This window comes from Tachyglossus aculeatus, chromosome 21, assembly GCF_015852505.1.
Source record: "Tachyglossus aculeatus isolate mTacAcu1 chromosome 21, mTacAcu1.pri, whole genome shotgun sequence".
In the NCBI taxonomy this organism is placed as follows: Eukaryota; Metazoa; Chordata; class Mammalia; order Monotremata; family Tachyglossidae; genus Tachyglossus; species Tachyglossus aculeatus.
In genome coordinates, this window is record NC_052086.1 from 38,340,957 (window position 1) to 38,362,991 (window position 22,035).

At 46.7% G+C, this 22,035-nt stretch overlaps 1 protein-coding gene and 1 non-coding gene across 2 annotated transcripts; both read right to left on the reverse strand.

Moving 5' to 3' along the window:
• Positions 1 to 783: 783 nt before the first annotated feature.
• On the reverse strand, positions 784 to 21,326 carry SIRT4 (sirtuin 4). The gene is made up of 3 exons (XM_038763374.1): positions 20,851 to 21,326; positions 7,624 to 7,921; positions 784 to 1,288 (listed from the first exon to the last, which is right to left on the reverse strand). Exons 1-3 carry the CDS (start codon positions 21,324 to 21,326, stop codon positions 1,136 to 1,138), a joined length of 927 nt encoding a protein of 308 aa, XP_038619302.1. The 3' UTR covers positions 784 to 1,135.
• TRNAV-CAC lies at positions 10,106 to 10,178 on the reverse strand. The gene has a single exon. It is a non-coding gene; the product is annotated as a tRNA-Val (tRNA).
• Positions 21,327 to 22,035: the final 709 nt, after the last annotated feature.

A 22,035-nucleotide genomic window follows, 5' to 3' on the forward strand; every position in this document is an offset into this window, starting at 1 on the left:
ACCACTTGTCAACTGTGTGACTTTGGGCAAGTCACTTAACTTCTCTGGGCCTCAGTTCCCTCATCTGTAAAATGGAGATGAAGACTGTGAGCCCCACGTGGGACAACCTGATCACCTTGTAAATTCCCCAGCGCTTAGAACAGTGCTCTGCACATAGTAAGCGCTTAATAAATGCCATTATTATTATTAATAAATACGATTGATTGACGAATGAATGAATGAATTACTCTATTTTACTTGTACATATTTATTCTATTTATTTTATTTTGTTAATAGGTTTGGCTTTGTTGTCTGTGTCCCCCTTCTAGACTGTGAGCTCGCTGTTGGGTAGGGACCGTCCCTAGATGTTGTCAACTTGGACTTCCCAAGCGCTTAGTCCAGTGCTCTGAACACAGTAAGCGATCAATAAATATGATTGAATGAATGAATAAATGAATGAGCCCCCTCCTTCCTCTCCCCCCCATCCCCCCAGCCTTACCTCCTTCCCCATCAATAAATATGATTGAATGAATGAATAAATGTATGAGCCCCCTCCTTCCTCTCCCCCCATCCCTCCAGCCTTACTTCCTTCCCCTCCCCACAGCACCTGTATATATGTATATATGTTTGTACGCATTTATTACTCTATTTATTTTATTTGTACGTATTTATTCTATTTATTTTATTTTGTTAATATGTTTTTTGTTTTGTTCTCTGTCTCCCCCTTCTAGCCTGTGAGCCCGCTGTCGGGTAGGGACCGGCTCTAGATGTTAACTTGGACTTCCCAAGCGCTTAGTCCAGTGCTCTGCACACAGTAAGCGCTCAATAAATACGACTGAATGAATGAATGAGCCGTCCTCTCCCAAGAACTTCTTCTTATTAATAGTACGAATTGTGGTCTTCATTTAGCTTTAATTCTGTTTCTTCTGACGACTCGACACCCGTCCACATGTTTTGTTTTGTTGTCCGTCTCTCCCTTCTAGACTGCGAGCCCGCTGTCGGGTAGGGACCGTCTCTAGACGTTGCCGACTTGGACTTCCCAAGCGCTTAGTCCAGTGCTCTGCACACAGTAAGCGCTCAATAAATCCGATTGATTGATTGATTGATTGATTGAGTGCGGCCTTCTCTTCCTGAGCTGGGCCCGGTGAGGCTCCGGTCACTGAGGGATGATGAGGGGCAGCAGTTCTCCGCAGCGGGAATTGATTTTCAGAGCTGCGAGCTGGTCTGATCGCGTGGGCCCGATGTTTACGATGGCGATGGGCAGCTTCTTCTCGTGGGCAGCGAGAATGAACCTGTAACCGGAATATACCTGCGGGGGACAGGAGTGGATAATAATAATAATAACAATAACAATCATAATAATAATAATGATGATGATGATAATAATAATAATGTTGGCATTTGTTAAGCGCTTACTCTATGCAAAGCACTGTTCTAAGCCCTGGGGAGGTTACAAGGTGATCAGGTTGTCCCACGGGGGGCTCACAGTCTTAATCCCCATTTTACAGATGAGGTCACTGAGGCACAGAGAAGTGACTTGCCCAAAGTCACACAGCTAACAAGTGGCGGAGCCGGGGTTTGAACCCCTGACCTCTGACTCCAAAGCCCGGGCTCTCTCCACTGAGCCACGCTGCTTCTCTATGTCTGTTGTATGTTATATGGCTGACTGTTATAGGGAATATGTCTGTTATAGTCTTATATAATAATAATGTTGGCATTTATTAAGCGCTTACTATGTGCAAAGCACTGTTCTAAGCCCTGGGGAGGTTACAAGGTGATGAGGTTGTCCCACGGGGGGCTCACAGTCTTAATCCCCATTTTACAGATGAGGGAACTGAGGCACAGAGAAGTGAAGTGACTTGCCCAAGGTCACACAGCAGACATGTGGCGGAGCTGGGGTTTGAACCCATGACCTCTGACTCCAAAGCCCGAGCTCTTTTCCACTGAGCCACGCTGCTTCTCTATGTCTGTTATATGGCTGACTGTCATAGGGAATATGTCTGTTATATTCTTATATAATAATAATGTTGGCATTTATTAAGCACTTACTATGTGCAAAGCACTGTTCTAAGCCCTGGGGAGGTTACAAGGTGACCAGGTTGTCCCACGGAGGGCTCACAGTCTTAATCCCCATTTTACAGATGAGGGAACTGAGGCTCCGAGAAGTTAAGTGACTTGCCCAAGGTCACACAGCAGACATGTGGCGGAGCCAGGATTTGAACCCATGGCCTCTGACTCCAAAGCCCGGGCTCTCTCCACTGAGCGATGCTGCTTCTCTATGCCTGTTATATGTTATATGGCTGACTGTTATAGGGAATATGTCTGTTATATTCTTATTATAATAATAATAGTAATAATAATGATGGCATTTATTAAGCGCTTACTATGTGCAAAGCACTGCTCTAAGCGCTAGGGAGGTTACAAGGTGATTCATTAATTCATTCACTCAATCGTATTTATTGAGCGCTTACTGTGTGCAGAGCACTGGACTAAGCGCTTGGGAAGCACAAGTCGGCAACATCTAGAGACGGTCCCTACCCAACAGCGGGCTCACGGGCTAGAAGGGGGAGACGGACAACAAAACCAAACATATTAACAAAATAAAATAAATAGAATAAATATGTACAAGTAAAATCAATGAATAGAGTAATAAATCTGTACAAACATATATACAGGTGCTGTGGGGAGGGGAAGGATTCATTCAATCGTATTTATTGAGCGCTTACTGTGTGCAGAGCACTGGACTAAGCGCTTGGGAAGTCCAAGTTGGCAACATCTAGAGACGGTCCCTACCCGACAGTGGGCTCACAGTCTAGAAGGGGGAGACAGAGAACAAAACATATTAACAAAATGAAATAAATAGAATATGTACAAATAAAATAGAGTAATAAATATGTACAAAGATATATCCAGGTGCTGTGGGGAGGGGAAGGAGGTAAGACGGGGGGGATGGGGAGGGCGAGGAGGGGGAGAGGAGATGAGGTTGTCTCCCGTGGGGCTCACAGTCTTCATCCCCATTTTACAGATGAGGGAACTGAGGCCCAGAGAAGTGAAGTGACTTGCCCCAAGTCACACAGCTGACATTGTTAGTATTATCGTTATTCATTCATTCATATTTATTGAGCGCTTACTGTGTGCAGAGCACTGGACTAAGCGCTTGGGAAGTCCAAGTCGGCAACATAGAGAGACGGTCCCTACCCAACAGCGGGCTCACAGTCTTGAAGGGGGAGACAGACGACGAAACCAAACATATTAACAAAATAAAATAAATAGAATAACTATGTACAAATAAAATCAATCAATAAATAGAGTAATAAATCCATACAAAACCAAACATATAAACAAAATAAAATAGAATAAATATGTACAAATAAAATCAATAAATAGAGTAATAAATCCGTACAAACATATATACATATATACAGGTGCTGTGGGGAGGGGAAGGCTTCACACAGCTGACGACTGGTGGAGCCGGAATTTGAACCCATGACCTCTGACTCCAAAGCCCGGGCTCTTTCCACTGAGCCACGCTGCCACGCTTTATTGAGCGCTTACTGTGTGCAGAGCACTGTACTAAGCGCTTGGGGAGTGCAATTCAGCAAAAGATAGAGGCAATCCCTACCCAGCAACGGGCTCCCAGTCTAGAAGGGGGAGACGGACAAGGAAACAAGACAAGTAACAGGCATCAATCTTGGATTCTTGAAAGGGAATTCCCTTTCCCTTCTTCCCTCCACTTCAAAAAAAAAAAAAAGTATTAAGCGCTTACTATGTGCCAAGCACTGTTCTAAGCGCTGGGGTAGATACAAAGTGATCAGGTTGTCCCACGTGGGGCTCACAGTCTTCATCCCCATTTTCCAGATGAGGGAACTGAGGCCCAGAGAAGTGAAGTAGCTTGCCCAAAGTCACCCAGCTGACAAGTGGCAGAGCCGGGATTTGAACCCATGACCTCTGACTCCAAAGCCCGGGCTCTTTCCACTGAGCCGCGCTGCTTCCCAGCATGTTCAAGGAACTCCCTTGGGGTCTTCCTCAAGGCAGTAAAAGTCAAAAGGTCCCCAGAGAAGTGAAATGACTCACCCAAGGTCACACAGCAGGCCAGTGGCGGGGCGGGATTAGAACCCGTGACTTTCTGGCTCCCAGGCCCGGCCTCTACTTCCCCCACTTCTTTGGGCCTCAGTTCCCTCATCTGGACAATGGGAGTTAAGAGTGTGAGCCCATAAGCGCTTAGTACAGTGCTGTGCACACAGTAAGCGCTCAATAAATACGATTGATTGATTGATGTGGGACAGGGATTGTGTCCAACGTGATAAACTTGTATCTACCCCGGTGCTTCGAACAGTGCCTGGCACATAGTAGGTGCTCAACAAGTACCATAACGATAATACTAACAATGTCAGCTGGGTGACTTGGGGCAAGTCACTTCACTTCTCTGGGCCTCAGTTCCCTCATCTGTAAAATGGGGATGAAGACTGGGAGCCCCACGGGGGACAACCTCATCTCCACTCCTCCTCCTCCTCCTCCCCACAGCACCTGTATATATGTATATATGTTTGTACGGATTTATTACTCGATTGATTGATTTTATTTGTACATTTTTATTCTATTTATTTTATTTGGTTAATATATTTTGTTGTCCGTCTCCCCCTTCTAGCCTGTGAGCCCGCTGTTGGGTAGGGACTGTCTCTCTATGTTGCCAACTTGGACTTCCCAAGCGCTTAGTACAGTGCTCTGCACACAGTAAGCGCTCAATAAATACGACTGAATGAAGCCTTCCCCTCCCCACAGCACCTGTATATATGTATATATGTTTGTACGGATTTATTACTCTATTTTATTTGTACACATTTATTCTATTTACTTTATTTTGTTAATATGTTTTGTTTTGTTGTCTGTCTCCCCCTTCTAGACTGTGAAACCGCTGTTGGGTAGGGACCGTCTCTAGATGTTGCCGACTTGTACTTCCCAAGTGCTTAGTACAGTGCTCTGCACACAGTAAGCGCTCAATAAATATGATTAGATGAATGAATATATATATGTGTGTGTGTGTGTGTGTGTGTATTATATATGACTCTATATATACCTGTATATATGTATATGTGCTTGTACATATTTATTACTCTTTTACTTGTACATATTTATTCTATATTTATTCTATTTATTTTGTTAATATGTTTTGTTTTGTTGTCTGTCTCCCCCTTCTAGACAGTGAAACCGCTGTTGGGTAGGGACCGTCTCTAGATGTGGCCGACTTGTACTTCCCAAGTGCTTAGTCCAGTGCTCTGCACACAGTAAGCGCTCAATAAATATGATTGAATGAATGAATGCAGAGCACTGGACTAAGCTCTTGGGAAGTGCAAATCATCAACAGATAGAGACGGTCCCTAGTAAAAAATAATAAGAATAATGTTCCATACTCTACAATGTAGATTACAATATCGATCAGACTTGTGCTTCCCAAGCGCTTAGTCCAGTGCTCTGCACATAGGAAGCGGTCAATAAATACGATTGAATGAAGGCAGAGCACTGTACTAAGTGCTTGGGAAGTGCAAATCGGCAACAGAGACAGTCCTTGGTAATAATAATAATAATAATAATAATAATAATGTTCTGTACTCTACAATGTAGATTACAATATCGATCAGACTTGTACTTCCCAAGTGCTTAGTCCAATGCTCTGCACACAGTAAGCGCTCAATAAATATGAAGGAATGAATATGTTTGTACGTATTTATTACTCTATTTATTTTACTTGTACATATTTATTCCATTTATTTTATTCTGTTAATATGTTTTGTTTTGTCGTCTGTCTCCCCCTTCTAGACTGTGAGCCCGCTGCTGGATAGGGACTGTCTCTATATGTTGCCAATGTGTACTTCCCAAGCGCTTAGTCCAGTGCTCTGCACACAGTAAGCGCTCAATAAATACGATTGAATGAATGAATGAATATATGTTTGTATGTATTTATTACTCTATTTTACTTGTACATATTTATTCTATTAATTTTATGCTGTTAATATGTTTTGTTTTGTTCTCTGTCTCCCCTTTCTAGACTGTGAGCCCGCTGTCGGGTAGGGACCGTTTCTAGATGTTGCCAGTTGGACTTCCCAAGCGCTTAGCCCAGTGCTCTGCACACAGTAAGTGCTCAATAAATACGATTGAATGAAGGAATGAATGCAGAGCACTGTACTAAGCACTTGGGAAGTGCAAATTGGCAACAGAGACGGTTCCTAGTAATAATAATAATGGTCTGTACTCTACAATGTAGATTACAATATAGATCAGACTTGTACTTCCCAAGTGCTTAGTCCAGTGCTCTGCACACAGGAAGTGCTCAATAAATGATTGAATGAATATATGTTTGTATGTATTTATTACTCTATTTTACTTGTGCATATTTATTCTATTTATTTTACTCTCTTAATATGTTTTGTTGTCTGTCTCCCCCTTCTAGACTGTGAGCCCGCTGTCGGGTAGGGACCGTCTCTAGATGTTGCCAATTGGACTTCCCAAGTGCTTAGTCCAGTGCTCTGCACACAGTAAGCGCTCAATAAATACGATTGAATGAATGAATGAATATATGTTTGTACGTATTTATTACTCTATTTTACTTGTGCATATTTATTCTATTTATTTTATTCTGTTAATATGTTTTGTTTTGTTTTCTGTCTCCCCCTTCTAGACTGTGAGCCCACTGTTGGGTAGGGACCATCTCTATATGTTGCCAATTGGACTTCCCAAGCGCTTAGTCCAGTGCTCTGCACACAGTAAGCGCTCAATAAATACGATCGAATGAATGAATGAATGCAGAGCACTGTACTAAGCGCTTGGGAAGTGCAAATCGGCAACAGAGACGGTTCCTAGTAATAATAATAATGTTCTGTACTCTACAATGTAGACTACAATATCGATCAGACTTGTACTTCCCAAGCGCTTAGTCCAGTGCTCTGCACACAGTAAGCGCTCAATAAATACGACTGAATGAATATATGTTCGTACGTATTTATTACTCTATTTTACTGGTGCATATTTATTCTATTTATTTTACTCTGTTAATATGTTTTGTTGTCTGTCTCCCCCTTCTAGACTGTGAGCCCGCTGTCGGGTAGGGACCGTCTCTAGACGTTGCCAATTGGACTTCCCAAGCGCTTAGTCCAGTGCTCTGCACACAGTAAGCGCTCAATAAATACGACTGAATGAATGAATGAATATATGTTTGTACGTATTTATTACTCTATTTTACTTGTGCATATTTATTCTATTAATTTTATTCTGTTAATACGTTTTGCTTTGTTGTCTGTCTCCCCCTTCTAGACCGTGAGCCCGCTGTCGGGTAGGGACCATCTCTAGATGTTGCCAACCTGTACTTCCCAAGCGCCTAGTCCAGTGCTCTGCACACAGTAAGCGCTCAATAAATACACTGCTCTGCACACAGCAGGCGCTCAATAAATATGACTGAAGGAAAGAACCTGCGATTTATTGATTTCTGCTCACGTCTGTCTCCCCGTCTAGACTGCCAGCTTGTGGCGTGCGGGGAGTGTGTCTGTTTATTGTCCCATTGTCCCCTCCCAAGCGCTTCGCCCAGTGCTCTGCACACAGTAAGCGCCCGATAAGTACGATTGAATGAATGAAGGAATGAGAGGGCGGTACCTGGAGAGAGGAGCCGACCACGAGGACGGCGTCCGCGGCCCGCAGTCGCTCGTGGACCAGGTCGACTTGGCGGCGCTCCACGGTGTCCCCGAAGAAGACGACGTCGGGCTTCAGGGGGCCGCGGCCGCAGCGGGCGCAGGGCGCCACGCGGAAGCCCCGCACCTCGTCCTCGGTGAGGGGCACGTCGCCGTCCGGGGCCGGCCCGCGGGCCTCGGCCGTCCAGCCGGCGTTCAGGGCCGCCAGTCGCCCCTGCAGCTGGCCCCGGGGGGTCTGCTCGCCACACCCCAGGCACAGCACCCTGAAACGCCCGGCGGAGGGAGATCGTTCAATCAATCGATCGTATTTATTGAGCGCTTACCTTCTGCCGAGCACTGGACTAAGCGCTTGGGAAGCCCAAGTTGGCAGCATAGAGAGACGGTCCCTACCCAACAGTGGGCTCACAGCCTAGAATCCATCATATTTATTGAGCGCTTACCGTCTGCAGAGCACTGGACTAAGCGCTTGGGAAGCCCAAGTTGGCAGCATAGAGAGACAGTCCCTACCCAACAGTGGGCTCACAGTCTAGAATCAATCAATCATATTTATTGAGCGCTTACTGTGTGCAGAGCACTGGACTAAGCGCTTGGGAAGCCCAAGTTGGCAGCATAGAGAGACAGCCCCTACCCAACAGTGGGCTCACAGTCTAGAATCAATCATATTTATTGAGCGCTTACTGTGTGCCGAGCACTGGACTAAGCGCTTGGGAAGTCCAAGTTGGCAGCATAGAGAGACGGTCCCTACCCAACAGTGGGCTCACAGTCTAGAATCAATCATATTTATTGAGCGCTTACTGTCTGCAGAGCACTGGACTAAGCACTTGGGGAGTCCAAGTTGGCAGCATAGAGAGACAGTCCCTACCCAACAGTGGTCTCACAGGCTAGAATCAATCAATCATATTTATTGAGCGCTTACCGTCTGCAGAGCACTGGACTAAACGCTTGGGAAGCCCAAGTTGGCAGCATAGAGAGACGGTCCCTACCCAACAGTGGGCTCACAGTCTAGAATCAATCAATCATATTTATTGAGCGCTTACTGTGTGCCGAGCACTGGACTAAGCGCTTGGGAAGTCCAAGTTGGCAGCATAGAGAGACGGTCCCTACCCAACAGTGGGCTCACAGTCTAGAATCAATCATATTTATTGAGCGCTTACTGTCTGCAGAGCACTGGACTAAGCGCTTGGGAAGTCCAAGTTGGCAGCATAGAGAGACGGTCCCTACCCAACAGTGGTCTCACAGGCTAGAATCAATCAATCATATTTATTGAGCGCTTACCGTCTGCAGAGCACTGGACTAAGCGCTTGGGAAGTCCAAGTTGGCAGCATAGAGAGACGGTCCCTACCCAACAGTGGGCTCACAGTCTAGAATCAATCAATCATATTTATTGAGCGCTTACTGTGTGCAGAGCACTGGACTAAACGCTTGGGGAGTCCAAGTGGGCAACATCTAGAGACGGTCCCTACCCAACAGTGGGCTCACAGGCTAGAAGGGGGAGACAGAGAACAAAACAAATTAACAAAATAAAATAGAATAAACATGTACATATAATAATAATGGCACTTATTAAGCGCTTACTATGTGCAAAGCGCTGTTCTAAGCGCGGGGGAGGTTGCAAGGTGATCAGGTTGTCCCACAGGGGGGCTCACAGTCTTCATCCCCATTTTACAGATGAGGGAACTGAGGCCCAGAGAAGTGAAGTGACTTGCCCAAAGTCACACAGCTGACAAGTGGCGGAGCCGGGATTCGAACTCCTGACCTCGGACTCCAAAGCCCGGGCTCTTTCCACCGAGCCACGCTCCTTCCCCTGCCAACAGGTTGGACACAGTCCATGACCCACATAGTTGTAGTATCTGTGAAGTGCTTCCAATGTGCCAAGCACTGTATTAAATAATGTGATAGGTAGAAGATCGTCATGTCCCACATGGAGATCACAATCAATCAATCAATCGTATTTATTGAGCGCTTACTGTGTGCAGAGCACTGGACTAAGCGCTTGGGAAGTCCAAGTTGGCAACATCTAGAGACAGTCCCTACCCAACAGTGGGCTCACAGTCTAAAAGGGGGAGACAGAGAACAAAACCAAACATATTAACAAAATAAAATAAATAGAATAGATATGTACAAGTAAAATAAATAGAGTATTAAATATGTACAAACATATATACATATTTATTGAGCGCTTACTGTGTGCAGAGCACTGGACTAAGCGCTTGGGGAGTCCAAGTTGGCAACATAGAGAGACGGTCCCTACCCAACAGTGGGCTCACAGTCTTTAATATGTTTTGTTTTGTTGTCTGTCTCCCCCTTCTAGACTGTGAGCCCGCTGTTGGGAAGGGGCCGTCTCTAGATGTTGCCAATTTGTACTTCCCAAGCGCTTAGTACAGTGCTCTGCACACAGTAAGCGCTCAAGAAATACGATTGAAAAAAAAAAGGGGGGGGGGGAACAATGTTCCCACCCGGTTTCGAACTGGGGACCTTTCGCGTGTGAGGCGAACGTGACAACCACTACACTACGGAAACCAACCATTCAGTCATCCATTCATTCAATCGTATTTATTGAGCGCTTACTGTGTGCAGAGCACTGGACTAAGTGCTTGGGAAGTCCAAGTTGGCAACATCTAGAGATGGTCCCTACCCAACAGTGGGCTCACAGTCTAGAAGGGGGAGACAGAGAACAAAACCAAACATATTAACAAAATAAAATAAATAGAATAAATATGTAGAAATAATTACAAGCCAACAGGTTGGACACAGACCATGACCCACATAACTGTAGTATCTGTGAAGTGCTTCCAATGTGCCAAGCACTGTATTAAATAATGTGATAGGTAGAAGTTCGTCATGTCCCACATGGAGATCACAATCAATCAATCAGTTGTATTTATTGAGCGCTTACTGTGTGCAGAGCACTGGATTAAGCGCTTGGGAAGTCCAAGTTGGCAACATCTAGAGACGGTCCCTACCCGACAGTGGGCTCACGGTCTAGAAGGGGGAGACAGAGAACAAAACCAAACATACTAACAAAATAGAATAGATATGTACAAGTAAAATAGAGTATTAAATATGTACAAACATATATACATATTTATTGAGCGCTTACTGTGTGCAGAGCACTGGACTAAGCGCTTGGGAAGTCCAAGTTGGCAACATCTAGAGACGGTCCCTACCCAACAGTGGGCTCACAGTCTAGAAGGGGGAAAACAATGTTCCCGCCCAGTTTCTAACCAGGGACCTTTCTATGGAAACCAACCATTCATTCATTCAATCATTCAATCGTATTTATTGAGCGCTTACTGTGTGAAGAGCACTGGACTAAGCGCTTGGGAAGTACAAGTCGGCAACACATAGAGACGGTCCCTACCCCACAGCGGGCTCACAGTCTAGAAGGGGGAGACAGAGAACAAAACCAAACATATTAACAAAATAAAATAAATAGAATAGATATGTACAAGTAAAATAAATAAATAGAGTAATAAATATGCACAAACATATGCAGGTGCACAAAGTAAAATAAATTGAGTAGTAAATGTGTACAAACATATATACCTATATACAGGTGCTGTGGGAAAGGGAAGGAGGTAAGGCGGGAGGGAAATCAGAAACGTAATCAGAAACGTTGCAGCATGGCTCAGTGGAAAGAGCCCGGGCTTTGGAGTCAGAGGGCATGGGTTCAAATCCCGGCTCCACCACTTGTCGGCTGGGTGACTTTGGGCAAGTCACTTCACTTCTCTGGGCCTCAGTGACCTCATCTGGACAATGGGGATGAAGACTGGGAGCCCCCCGTGGGACAACCTGTTCACCTTGTAACCCCCCCAGCACTTAGAACGGTGCGTCGCACATAGTAAGCGCTTAATAAATATATGTTGCCAACTTGTACTTCCCAAGCGCTTAGTCCAGTGCTCTGCACACAGTAAGCGCTCAATAAATACGACTGAATGAATGAATGCCATTATTATTATGTGCGGCGCCCATACTCAGCACCGAGAAGCAGCGTGGCCTACCAGAGGGAGGCCAGGCCTGGGAATCAGAAAGTTATAATCATAACAATAATGATGGCATTTATTAAGCGCTTACTATGTGCAAAGCACTGTTCAAAGCGCTGGGGAGGTTACAAGGTGATCAGGTTGTCCCACAGGGGGCTCCCAGTCTTCATCCCCATTTTCCAGATGAGGGAACTGAGGCCCAGAGAAGTGAAGTGACTTGCCCAAAGTCACACAGCTGACAAGTGGCAAAGCTGGGATTTGAACCCATGACCTCTGACTCCAAATAATAATAATGATGGCATTCATTAAGCACTTACTATGTGCCAAGCACTGTTCTAAGCACTGGGGAGGTTACAAGGTGATCAGGTTGCCCCCCGGGGGGCTCACAGTCTTCATCCCCATTTTCCAGATGAAGGAACTGAGGCCCAGAGAAGTTTAGTGACTGGCCCAAAGTCACCCAGCTGACAAGTGGCAGAGCTGGGATTTGAACCCATGACCTCTGACTCCAAATAATAATAATGATGGCATTTATTAAGCGGTTACTATGTGCAAAGCACTGTTCTAAGCGCTGGGGAGGTTACAAGGTGATTGGGTTGTCCCATGGGGGGCTCCCAGTCTTCATCCCCATTTTTCACATGAGGTCACTGAGGCCCCGAGAAGTGAAGTGACTGGCCCAAAGTCACCAGCTGACAAGTGGCAGAGCTGGGATTTGAACCCATGACCTCTGACTCCAAATAATAATAATGATGGCATTTATTAAGCGCTTACTATGTGCCAAGCACTGTTCTAAGCGCTGGGGAGGTTACAAGGTGATCAGATTGTCCCCTGTGGGGCTCCCAGTCTTCATCCCCATTTTTCAGATGAGGGAACTGAGGCCCAGAGAAGTTTAGTGACTGGCCCAAAGTCACCAAGCTGACAAGTGGCGGAGCTGGGATTTGAACCCATGACCTCTGACTCCAAATAATAACAATGATGGCATTTATTAAGCGCTTACTATGTGCAAATCACTGTTCTAAGCGCTGGGGAAGTTACAAGGTGATCAGGTTGTCACACGGTGGGGGCTCCCAGTCTTCATCCCCATTTTCCAGATGAGGGAACTGAGGCCCAGAGAAGTTTAGTGACTGGCCCAAAGTCACCCAGCTGACAAGTGGCAGAGCTAGGATTTGAACCCATGACCTCTGACTCCAAATAATAATAATGATGGCATTCATTAAGCACTTACTATGTGCAAAGCACTGTTCTAAGCGCTGGGGAGGTTACAAGGTGGTCAGGTTGTCCCCTGTGGGGCTCCCAGTCTTCATCCCCATTTTTCAGATGAGGGAACTGAGGCCCAGAGAGGTGAAGTGACTTGCCCAAAGTCACACAGCAGACATGTGGCGGAGCCGGGATTAGAACCCATGACCACAGGCTCCGGAGCCCGGGCTCTTTCCAAAGTGAAGTGACTTGCCCAATGTCACCCAGCAGGCAAGTGGCAGAGCTGGGATTAGAACCCAGGTCCTTCTGACTCCCAAGCCCAAGTGTTTAGTACAGTGCTCTGCACACAGTAAGCGCTCAATAAATAATAATAATAATAATAATAATAATAATAATAATGGTATTTGTTAAGCGCTTACTATGTGCCAAGCACTGTTCAACGTGCTACTGTCCTCTCCCAAGCACTTAGTACAGTGCTCTGCACACAGTAAGCGCTCAATAAATACGACTGAATGACTCAATCTGTCATTTATTGATTTCTGTTCATGTCTGTCCTCACCTCTAGACTGGCAGCTCGTCCGTCATGTGCAGGGAATGTGTCTGTTGACTGTTATACCGTCCTCTCCCAAGCGCTTAATACACTGCTCTGCGCACAGGAAGCGCTCAATAAATACGACTGAATGAATGAATCTGTGATTTATTCGTTCACTCGTATTTATTGAGCGCTTCCTGTGCGCAGAGCACTGGACTAAGCGCTTGGGAAGTCCAAGTCGGCAACATACAGAGACGGTCCCTACCCAACAGCGGGCTCACAGTCTATTCATGTCTGTCTCCCCCTCTAGACTGTCAGCTCGTTGTGGGCAGGGAATGTGTCCGTTTATTCTACTGTCTTTTCCCAAGCGCTTAGTACACTGCTCTGCACACAGTAAGCGCTCAATAAATATGACTGAATGGAAGAATCTGTGATTTATTGATTTCCGCTCACGTCGGTCTCCCCCTCTAGACTGTCAGCTTGTGGTGTGCGGGGAGTGTGTCTGTTTATTGTTACATCGTCCTCTCCCAAGCGCTTAGTACACTGCTCTGCACACAGTAAGCGCTCAATAAATATGATTGAATGGAAGAATCTGTGATTTATTGATTTCTGCTCACGTCGGTCTCCCCCTCTAGACTGTCAGCTTGTGGCGTGCGGGGAGTGTGTCTGTTTATTGTTACACTGTCCTCTCCCAAGCGCTTAGTACACTGCTCTGCACACAGTAAGCGCTCAATAAATATGATTGAATGGAAGAATCTGTGATTTATTGATTTCCGCTCACGTCGGTCTCCCCCTCTAGACTGTCAGCTTGTGGTGTGCGGGGAGTGTGTCTGTTTATTGTTGCATTGTCCTCTCCCAAGCGCTTAGTACACTGCTCTGCACACAGTAAGCGCTCAATAAATATGATTGAATGAAAGAATCTGTGATTTATTGATTTCTGCTCACGTCTGTCTCCCCCTCTAGACTGTCAGCTTGTGGTGTGCAGGGAGTGTGTCTGTTTATTGTTACACTGTCCTCTCCCAAGCGCTTAGTACACTGCTCTGCACACAGTAAGCACTCAATAAATATGACTGAATGGAAGAATCTGTGATTTATTGATTTCTGCTCACGTCGGTCTCCCCCTCTAGACTGTCAGCTTGTGGCGTGCGGGGAGTGTGTCTGTTTATTGTTACACTGTCCTCTCCCAAGCGCTTAGTACACTGCTCTGCACACAGTAAGCGCTCAGTAAATATGACTGAATGAAAGAATCTGTGATTTATTGATTTCTGCTCACGTCTGTCTCCCCCTCTAGACTGTCAGCTTGTGATGTGCGGGGAGTGTGTCTGTTTATTGTTACACTGTCCTCTCCCAAGCGCTTAGTACACTGCTCTGCACACAGTAAGCGCTCAATAAATACGACTGATTGATTGATTGATTTCTGCTCACATCTGTCTCCCCCTCTAGACTGTCAGCTTGTGGTGTGCAGGGAGTGTGTCTGTTTATTGTTACACTGTCCTCTCCCAAGCGCTTAGTACACTGCTCTGCACACAGTAAGCGCTCAATAAATATGATTGAATGAAAGAACCTGTGATTTATTGATTTCTGCTCACGTCTGTCTCCCCCTCTAGACTGTCAGCTTGTGGTGTGCAGGGAGTGTGTCTGTTTATTGTTACACTGTCCTCTCCCAAGCGCTTAGTACACTGCTCTGCACACAGTAAGCGCTCAATAAATATGATTGAATGAAAGAACCTGTGATTTATTGATTTCTGCTCACATCTGTCTCCCCCTCTAGACTGTCAGCTTGTGATGTGCGGGGAGTGTGTCTGTTTATTGTTACACTGTCCTCTCCCAAGCGCTTAGTACACTGCTCTGCACACAGTAAGCGCTCAATAAATATGATTGAATGAAAGAACCTGTGATTTATTGATTTCTGTTCACGTCTGTCTCCCCCTCTAGACTGTCAGCTTGTGTTGTGCAGGGAGTGTGTCTGTTTATTGTTACACTGTCCTCTCCCAAGCGCTTAGTACACTGCTCTGCACACAGTAAGCGCTCAATAAATATGATTGAATGAAAGAACCTGTGATTTATTGATTTCTGCTCACGTCTATCTCCCCCTCTAGACTGTCAGCTTGTGGTGTGCAGGGAGTGTGTCTGTTTATTGTTACACTGTCCTCTCCCAAGCGCTTAGTACACTGCTCTGCACACAGTAAGCGCTCAATAAATATGATTGAATGAAAGAACCTGTGATTTATTGATTTCTGCTCACATCTGTCTCCCCCTCTAGACTGTCAGCTTGTGGCGTGCGGGGAGTGTGTCTGTTTATTGTTACACTGTCCTCTCCCAAGCGCTTAGTACACTGCTCTGCACACAGTAAGCGCTCAATAAATATGATTGAATGAAAGAATCTGTGATTTATTGATTTCTGCTCACGTCTGTCTCCCCCTCTAGACTGTCAGCTTGTGGTGTGCAGGGAGTGTGTCTGTTTATTGTTACACTGTCCTCTCCCAAGCGCTTAGTACACTGCTCTGCACACAGTAAGCACTCAATAAATATGACTGAATGGAAGAATCTGTGATTTATTGATTTCTGCTCACGTCGGTCTCCCCCTCTAGACTGTCAGCTTGTGGCGTGCGGGGAGTGTGTCTGTTTATTGTTACACTGTCCTCTCCCAAGCGCTTAGTACACTGCTCTGCACACAGTAAGCGCTCAGTAAATATGACTGAATGAAAGAATCTGTGATTTATTGATTTCTGCTCACGTCTGTCTCCCCCTCTAGATTGTCAGCTTGTGATGTGCGGGGAGTGTGTCTGTTTATTGTTACACTGTCCTCTCCCAAGCGCTTAGTACACTGCTCTGCACACAGTAAGCGCTCAATAAATACGACTGATTGATTGATTGATTTCTGCTCACATCTGTCTCCCCCTCTAGACTGTCAGCTTGTGTTGTGCAGGGAGTGTGTCTGTTTATTGTTACACTGTCCTCTCCCAAGCGCTTAGTACACTGCTCTGCACACAGTAAGCGCTCAATAAATATGATTGAATGAAAGAATCTGTGATTTATTGATTTCTGCTCACGTCTGTCTCCCCCTCTAGACTGTCAGCTTGTGGTGTGCAGGGAGTGTGTCTGTTTATTGTTACACTGTCCTCTCCCAAGCGCTTAGTACACTGTTCTGCACACAGTAAGCGCTCAATAAATATGATTGAATGGAAGAATCTGTGATTTATTGATTTCTGCTCACGTCGGTCTCCCCCTCTAGACTGTCAGCATGTGGCGTGCGGGGAGTGTGTCTGTTTATTGTTACACTGTCCTCTCCCAAGCGCTTAGTACACTGCTCTGCACACAGTAAGCGCTCAGTAAATATGATTGAATGAAAGAATCTGTGATTTATTGATTTCTGCTCACGTCTGTCTCCCCCTCTAGACTGTCAGCTTGTGATGTGCAGGGAGTGTGTCTGTTTATTGTTACACTGTCCTCTCCCAAGCGCTTAGTACACTGCTCTGCACACAGTAAGCGCTCAATAAATATGATTGATTGATTGATTGATTTCTGCTCACATCTGTCTCCCCCTCTAGACTGTCAGCTTGTGGTGTGCAGGGAGTGTGTCTGTTTATTGTTACACTGTCCTCTCCCAAGCGCTTAGTACACTGTTCTGCACACAGTAAGCGCTCAATAAATATGATTGAATGGAAGAATCTGTGATTTATTGATTTCTGCTCACGTCGGTCTCCCCCTCTAGACTGTCAGCTTGTGGCGTGCGGGGAGTGTGTCTGTTTATTGTTACACTGTCCTCTCCCAAGCGCTTAGTACACTGCTCTGCACACAGTAAGCGCTCAGTAAATATGATTGAATGAAAGAATCTGTGATTTATTGATTTCTGCTCACGTCTGTCTCCCCCTCTAGACTGTCAGCTTGTGATGTGCAGGGAGTGTGTCTGTTTATTGTTACACTGTCCTCTCCCAAGCGCTTAGTACACTGCTCTGCACACAGTAAGCGCTCAATAAATATGATTGATTGATTGATTGATTTCTGCTCACATCTGTCTCCCCCTCTAGACTGTCAGCTTGTGGTGTGCAGGGAGTGTGTCTGTTTATTGTTACACTGTCCTCTCCCAAGCGCTTAGTACACTGCTCTGCACACAGTAAGCGCTCAATAAATATGATTGAATGAAAGGACCTGTGATTTACTGATTTCTGCTCACGTCTGTCTCCCCCTCTAGACTGTCAGCTTGTGGCGTGCGGGGAGTGTGTCTGTTTATTGTTACACTGTCCTCTCCCAAGCGCTTAGTACACTGCTCTGCACACAGTAAGCGCTCAGTAAATATGATTGAATGAAAGAACCTGTGATTTATTGATTTCTGCTCACATCTGTCTCCCCCTCTAGACTGTCAGCTTGTGGCGTGCGGGGAGTGTGTCTGTTTATTGTTACACTGTCCTCTCCCAAGCGCTTAGTACACTGCTCTGCACACAGTAAGTGCTCTCCCCCTCCCGTTCCCCCTCCGCCTTACCTCCTTCCCCTCCCCACAGCACCTGTCTATATGTATATATCTTTGTACGTATTTATTACTCTATTTATTTTACTTGTACATATTTATTCTATTTATTTTACTTTGTTAATATGTTTGGTTTTGTTCCCCGTCTCCCCCTTCTAGACCGTGAGCCCGCTGTTGGGTAGGGACCGTCTCTAGATGTTGCCAACTTGGACTTCCCAAGCGCTTAGTCCAGTGCTCTGCACACAGTAAGCGCTCAATAAATACGACTGAATGAATGAATGAATAAATATGACTGAATGAATGAATCTGTGATTTACTGATTTCTGTTCACGTCTGTCTCCCCCTCTAGACTGTCAGCTCGTTGTGGGCAGGGAATTGTCTACTTATTGTTACACTGTCCTCTCCCAAGCGCTTAGTACACTGCTCTGCACACAGTAAGTGCTCAATAAATATGACTGAATGAATGAATCTGTGATTTATTTATCTCTGTTCACGTCCGTCTCCCCCTCTAGACTGTCAGCTCGTTGTGGGCAGGGAATGTGTCTGTTCATTGTTCTGCTATCTTCTCCCAAGTGCTTAGTACACTGCTCTGCACACAGTAAGTGCTCTTCTAGACTGTGAGCCCACTGTTGGGTAGGGACCGTCTCTATATGTTGCCACCTTGTCCTTCCCAAGCGCTTAGTCCAGTGCTCGGCACACAGTAGGCGCTCAATAAATACGATGGATTGATTGATTGCTCAATAAATGACTGAATGAATGAATCTGTGATTTTTTTGTTCTGCTATCTCCTCCCAAGCGCTTAGTCCAGTACTCTGCACCCAGCCAGCGCTCGATAAATGCTAGCGGGTGACTGAACGTCACTCCGTCCCCTCCATGCGTCCATCCCCCGAGCCCGCTGTTGGGTAGGGGCCGTCTCTATACGTTGCCAACTTGTACTTCCCCAGCGCTCAGTCCAGTGCTCTGCACACAGTAGGTGCTCAATAAATACGATGGATTGATTGATTGCTCAATAAATGACTGAATGAATGAATGAATCTGTGATTTTTTTCTTCTGCTATCTCCTCCCAAGCACTTAGTCCAGTACTCTGCACACAGTAAGCGCTCAATAAATACTACTGATTGATTGATTGCTCAGTAAATGACTGAATGAATGAATCTGTGATTTTTTTGTTCTGCTATGGGTGACTGAACGTCACTCCATCCACTCCATGCGTCCATCCCCCGAGCCCACTGTTGGGTAGGGACCATCTCTATATGTTGCCGACTTGTACTTCCCCAGCGCTCAGTCCAGTGCTCTGCACACAGTAAGCGCTCAATAAATACAACTGATTGATTGCTCAATAAATGACTGAATGAATGAATTTGTGATTTTTTGTTCTGCTATGGGTGACTGAACGTCACTCCGTCCGCTCCATGCGTCCATCCCCCGAGCCTGCTGTTGGGTAGGGACTGTCTCTATCTGTTGCCAACTTGTACTTCCCCAGCGCTCAGTCCAGTGCTCTGCACACAGTAAGTGCTCAATAAATACGATGGATTGATTGATTGATTGCTCACTAAATGACTGAATGAATGAATCTGTGATTTTTTGTTCTGCTATCTCCTCCCAGGTGCTTAGTCCAGTGCTCTGCACATAGCAAGTGCTCTTCTAGACTGTGAGCCCACTGTTGGGTAGGGACTGTCTCTATATGTTGCCGACTTGTACATCCCCAGCGCTTAGTCCAGTGCTCTGCGCACAGTAAGCGTTCAATAAATACTACTGATTGATTGATTGCTCAGTAAATGACTGAATGAATGAATCTGTGATTTTTTGTTCTGCTATGGGTGACTGAACGTCACTCCGTCCGCTCCATGCGTCCATCCCCCGAGCCCGCTGTTGGGACGGTCTCTAGATGTTGCCGACTTGTACTTCCCCAGCGCTCAGTCCAGTGCTCTGCACACAGTAGGCGCTCAATAAATACGATGGATTGATTGCTCAATAAATGACTGAATGAATGAATCTGTGATTTTTTTGTTCTGCTATGGGTGACTGAACGTCACTCCGTCCGCTCCATGCGTCCATCCCCCGAGCCCGCTGTTGGGACGGTCTCTAGATGTTGCCGACTTGTACTTCCCCAGCGCCCAGTCCAGTGCTCTGCACACAGTAGGCGCTCAATAAATATGATGGATTGATTGCTCAATGAATGACTGAATGAATGAATCTGTGATTTTTTTGTTCTGCTATGGGTGACTGAACGTCACTCCGTCCGCTCCATGCGTCTATCCCCCGAGCCCGCTGTTGGGACTGTCTCTATATGTTGCCGACTTGTACGTCCCCAGCGCTCAGTCCAGTGCTCTGCACACAGTAAGCGCTCAATAAATACGACTGATTGATTGATTGCTCAATAAATGACTGAATGAATGAATCTGTGATTTTTTTGTTCTGCCATGGGTGACTGAACGTCACTCCGTCCGCTCCATGCGTCCATCCCCCGAGCCCGCTGTTGGGACGGTCTCTAGATGTTGCCGACTTGTACTTCCCCAGCGCTCAGTCCAGTGCTCTGCACACAGTAGGCGCTCAATAAATACGATGGATTGATTGCTCAATGAATGACTGAATGAATGAATCTGTGATTTTTTTGTTCTGCTATGGGTGACTGAACGTCACTCCGTCCGCTCCATGCGTCTATCCCCCGAGCCCGCTGTTGGGACGGTCTCTATATGTTGCCGACTTGTACGTCCCCAGCGCTCAGTCCAGTGCTCTGCACACAGTAAGCGCTCAATAAATACGACTGATTGATTGATTGCTCAATGAATGACTGAATGAATGAATCTGTGACTTTTTTGTTCTGCTATGGGTGACTGAATGTCACTCCGTCCGCTCCATGCGCCCCGAGCCGACTGTTGGGTAGGGGACCGTCTCTATATGTTGCCGACTTGTACTTCCCCAGCGCTCAGTCCAGTGCTCTGCACACAGTAGGTGCTCAATACGATTGATCGATTGATCGATTGATCGCCCCGGCTCTGCCCAGCCCTCACCTGTGCATGCTCCCGTGCAGCTCCGTGAGGCGCCGGTTCCCGGCCTGGGTGTGCAGGGCGTCCACGTTCTGGGTGACCAGCCAGTGGAGCTTCCCCCGCCTCTCCCAGTGGGCGAGGGCCAGGTGGGCGGCGTTGGGCCGGCGGGCGGAGAAGCGGGGCCACCCCACGAAGTTCCTGGCCCAGTAGCGCTGCCGGACGCCGGCGCTGCGGACGAAGTCGGCGTGCTGGACGGGCCGGCGGTGGGTGCGGGCGTACAGCCCCACGCCCTCGGACCGGTAGTCGGGGATGCCCGACTCGGTGGACACCCCGGCGCCGGTCAGCACCAGGAGCCTCCGCGCCAGCCAGACGAAGCGCCGCAGCTCCTCCACCGCGCCCGGGGCCGGAGCGGGGCTGGGCGGGACGAAGGCCAGGTCCGGCCGCCGGCCCCCGCTGGGAACACACGCCGCCGCCGCCTTGAAGACCCGCTCCCGGCTCATCCTGGACCAGGAGAGAGGATGCAGGGTCATTCATTTTTAGACTGTGAGCCCGCTGTTGGGTAGGGACTGTCTCTATATGTTGCCAACTTGGACTTCCCAAGCGCTTAGTATAGTGCTCTGCACATGGTAAGCGCTCAATAAATACGATTGATGATGATGATGATGATGATACGGACTTAACCTTCGTTAAAGTGGCAAAAAACGTGGACAGGCCACGCGCTCCCGGCTCATCCTGGACCAGGAGAGAGGATGCTGGGTCATTCATTTTTAGACTGTGAGCCCGCTGTTGGGTGGGGACCGTCTCTATATGTTGCCAACTTGGACTTCCCAAGTGCTTAGTACAGTGCTCTGCACACAGTAAGCGCTCAATAAATACGATTGATGATGATGATACGGACTTAACCTTCGTTAAAGTGGCAAAAATGTGGACAGGCCACGCGCTCCCGGCTCATCCTGGACCAGGAGAGAGGATGCTGGGTCATTCATTTTTAGACTGTGAGCCCGCTGTTGGGTAGGGACCGTCTCTATATGTTGCCAGTTTGTACTTCCCAAGCGCTTAGTATAGTGCTCTGCACATGGTAAGCGCTCAATAAATATGATTGATGATGATGATGATGATGATACGGGCTTAACCTTCATTAAAGTGGCAAAAATGTGGACAGGCCACGCGCTCCCGGCTCATCCTGGACCAGGAGAGAGGATGCTGGGT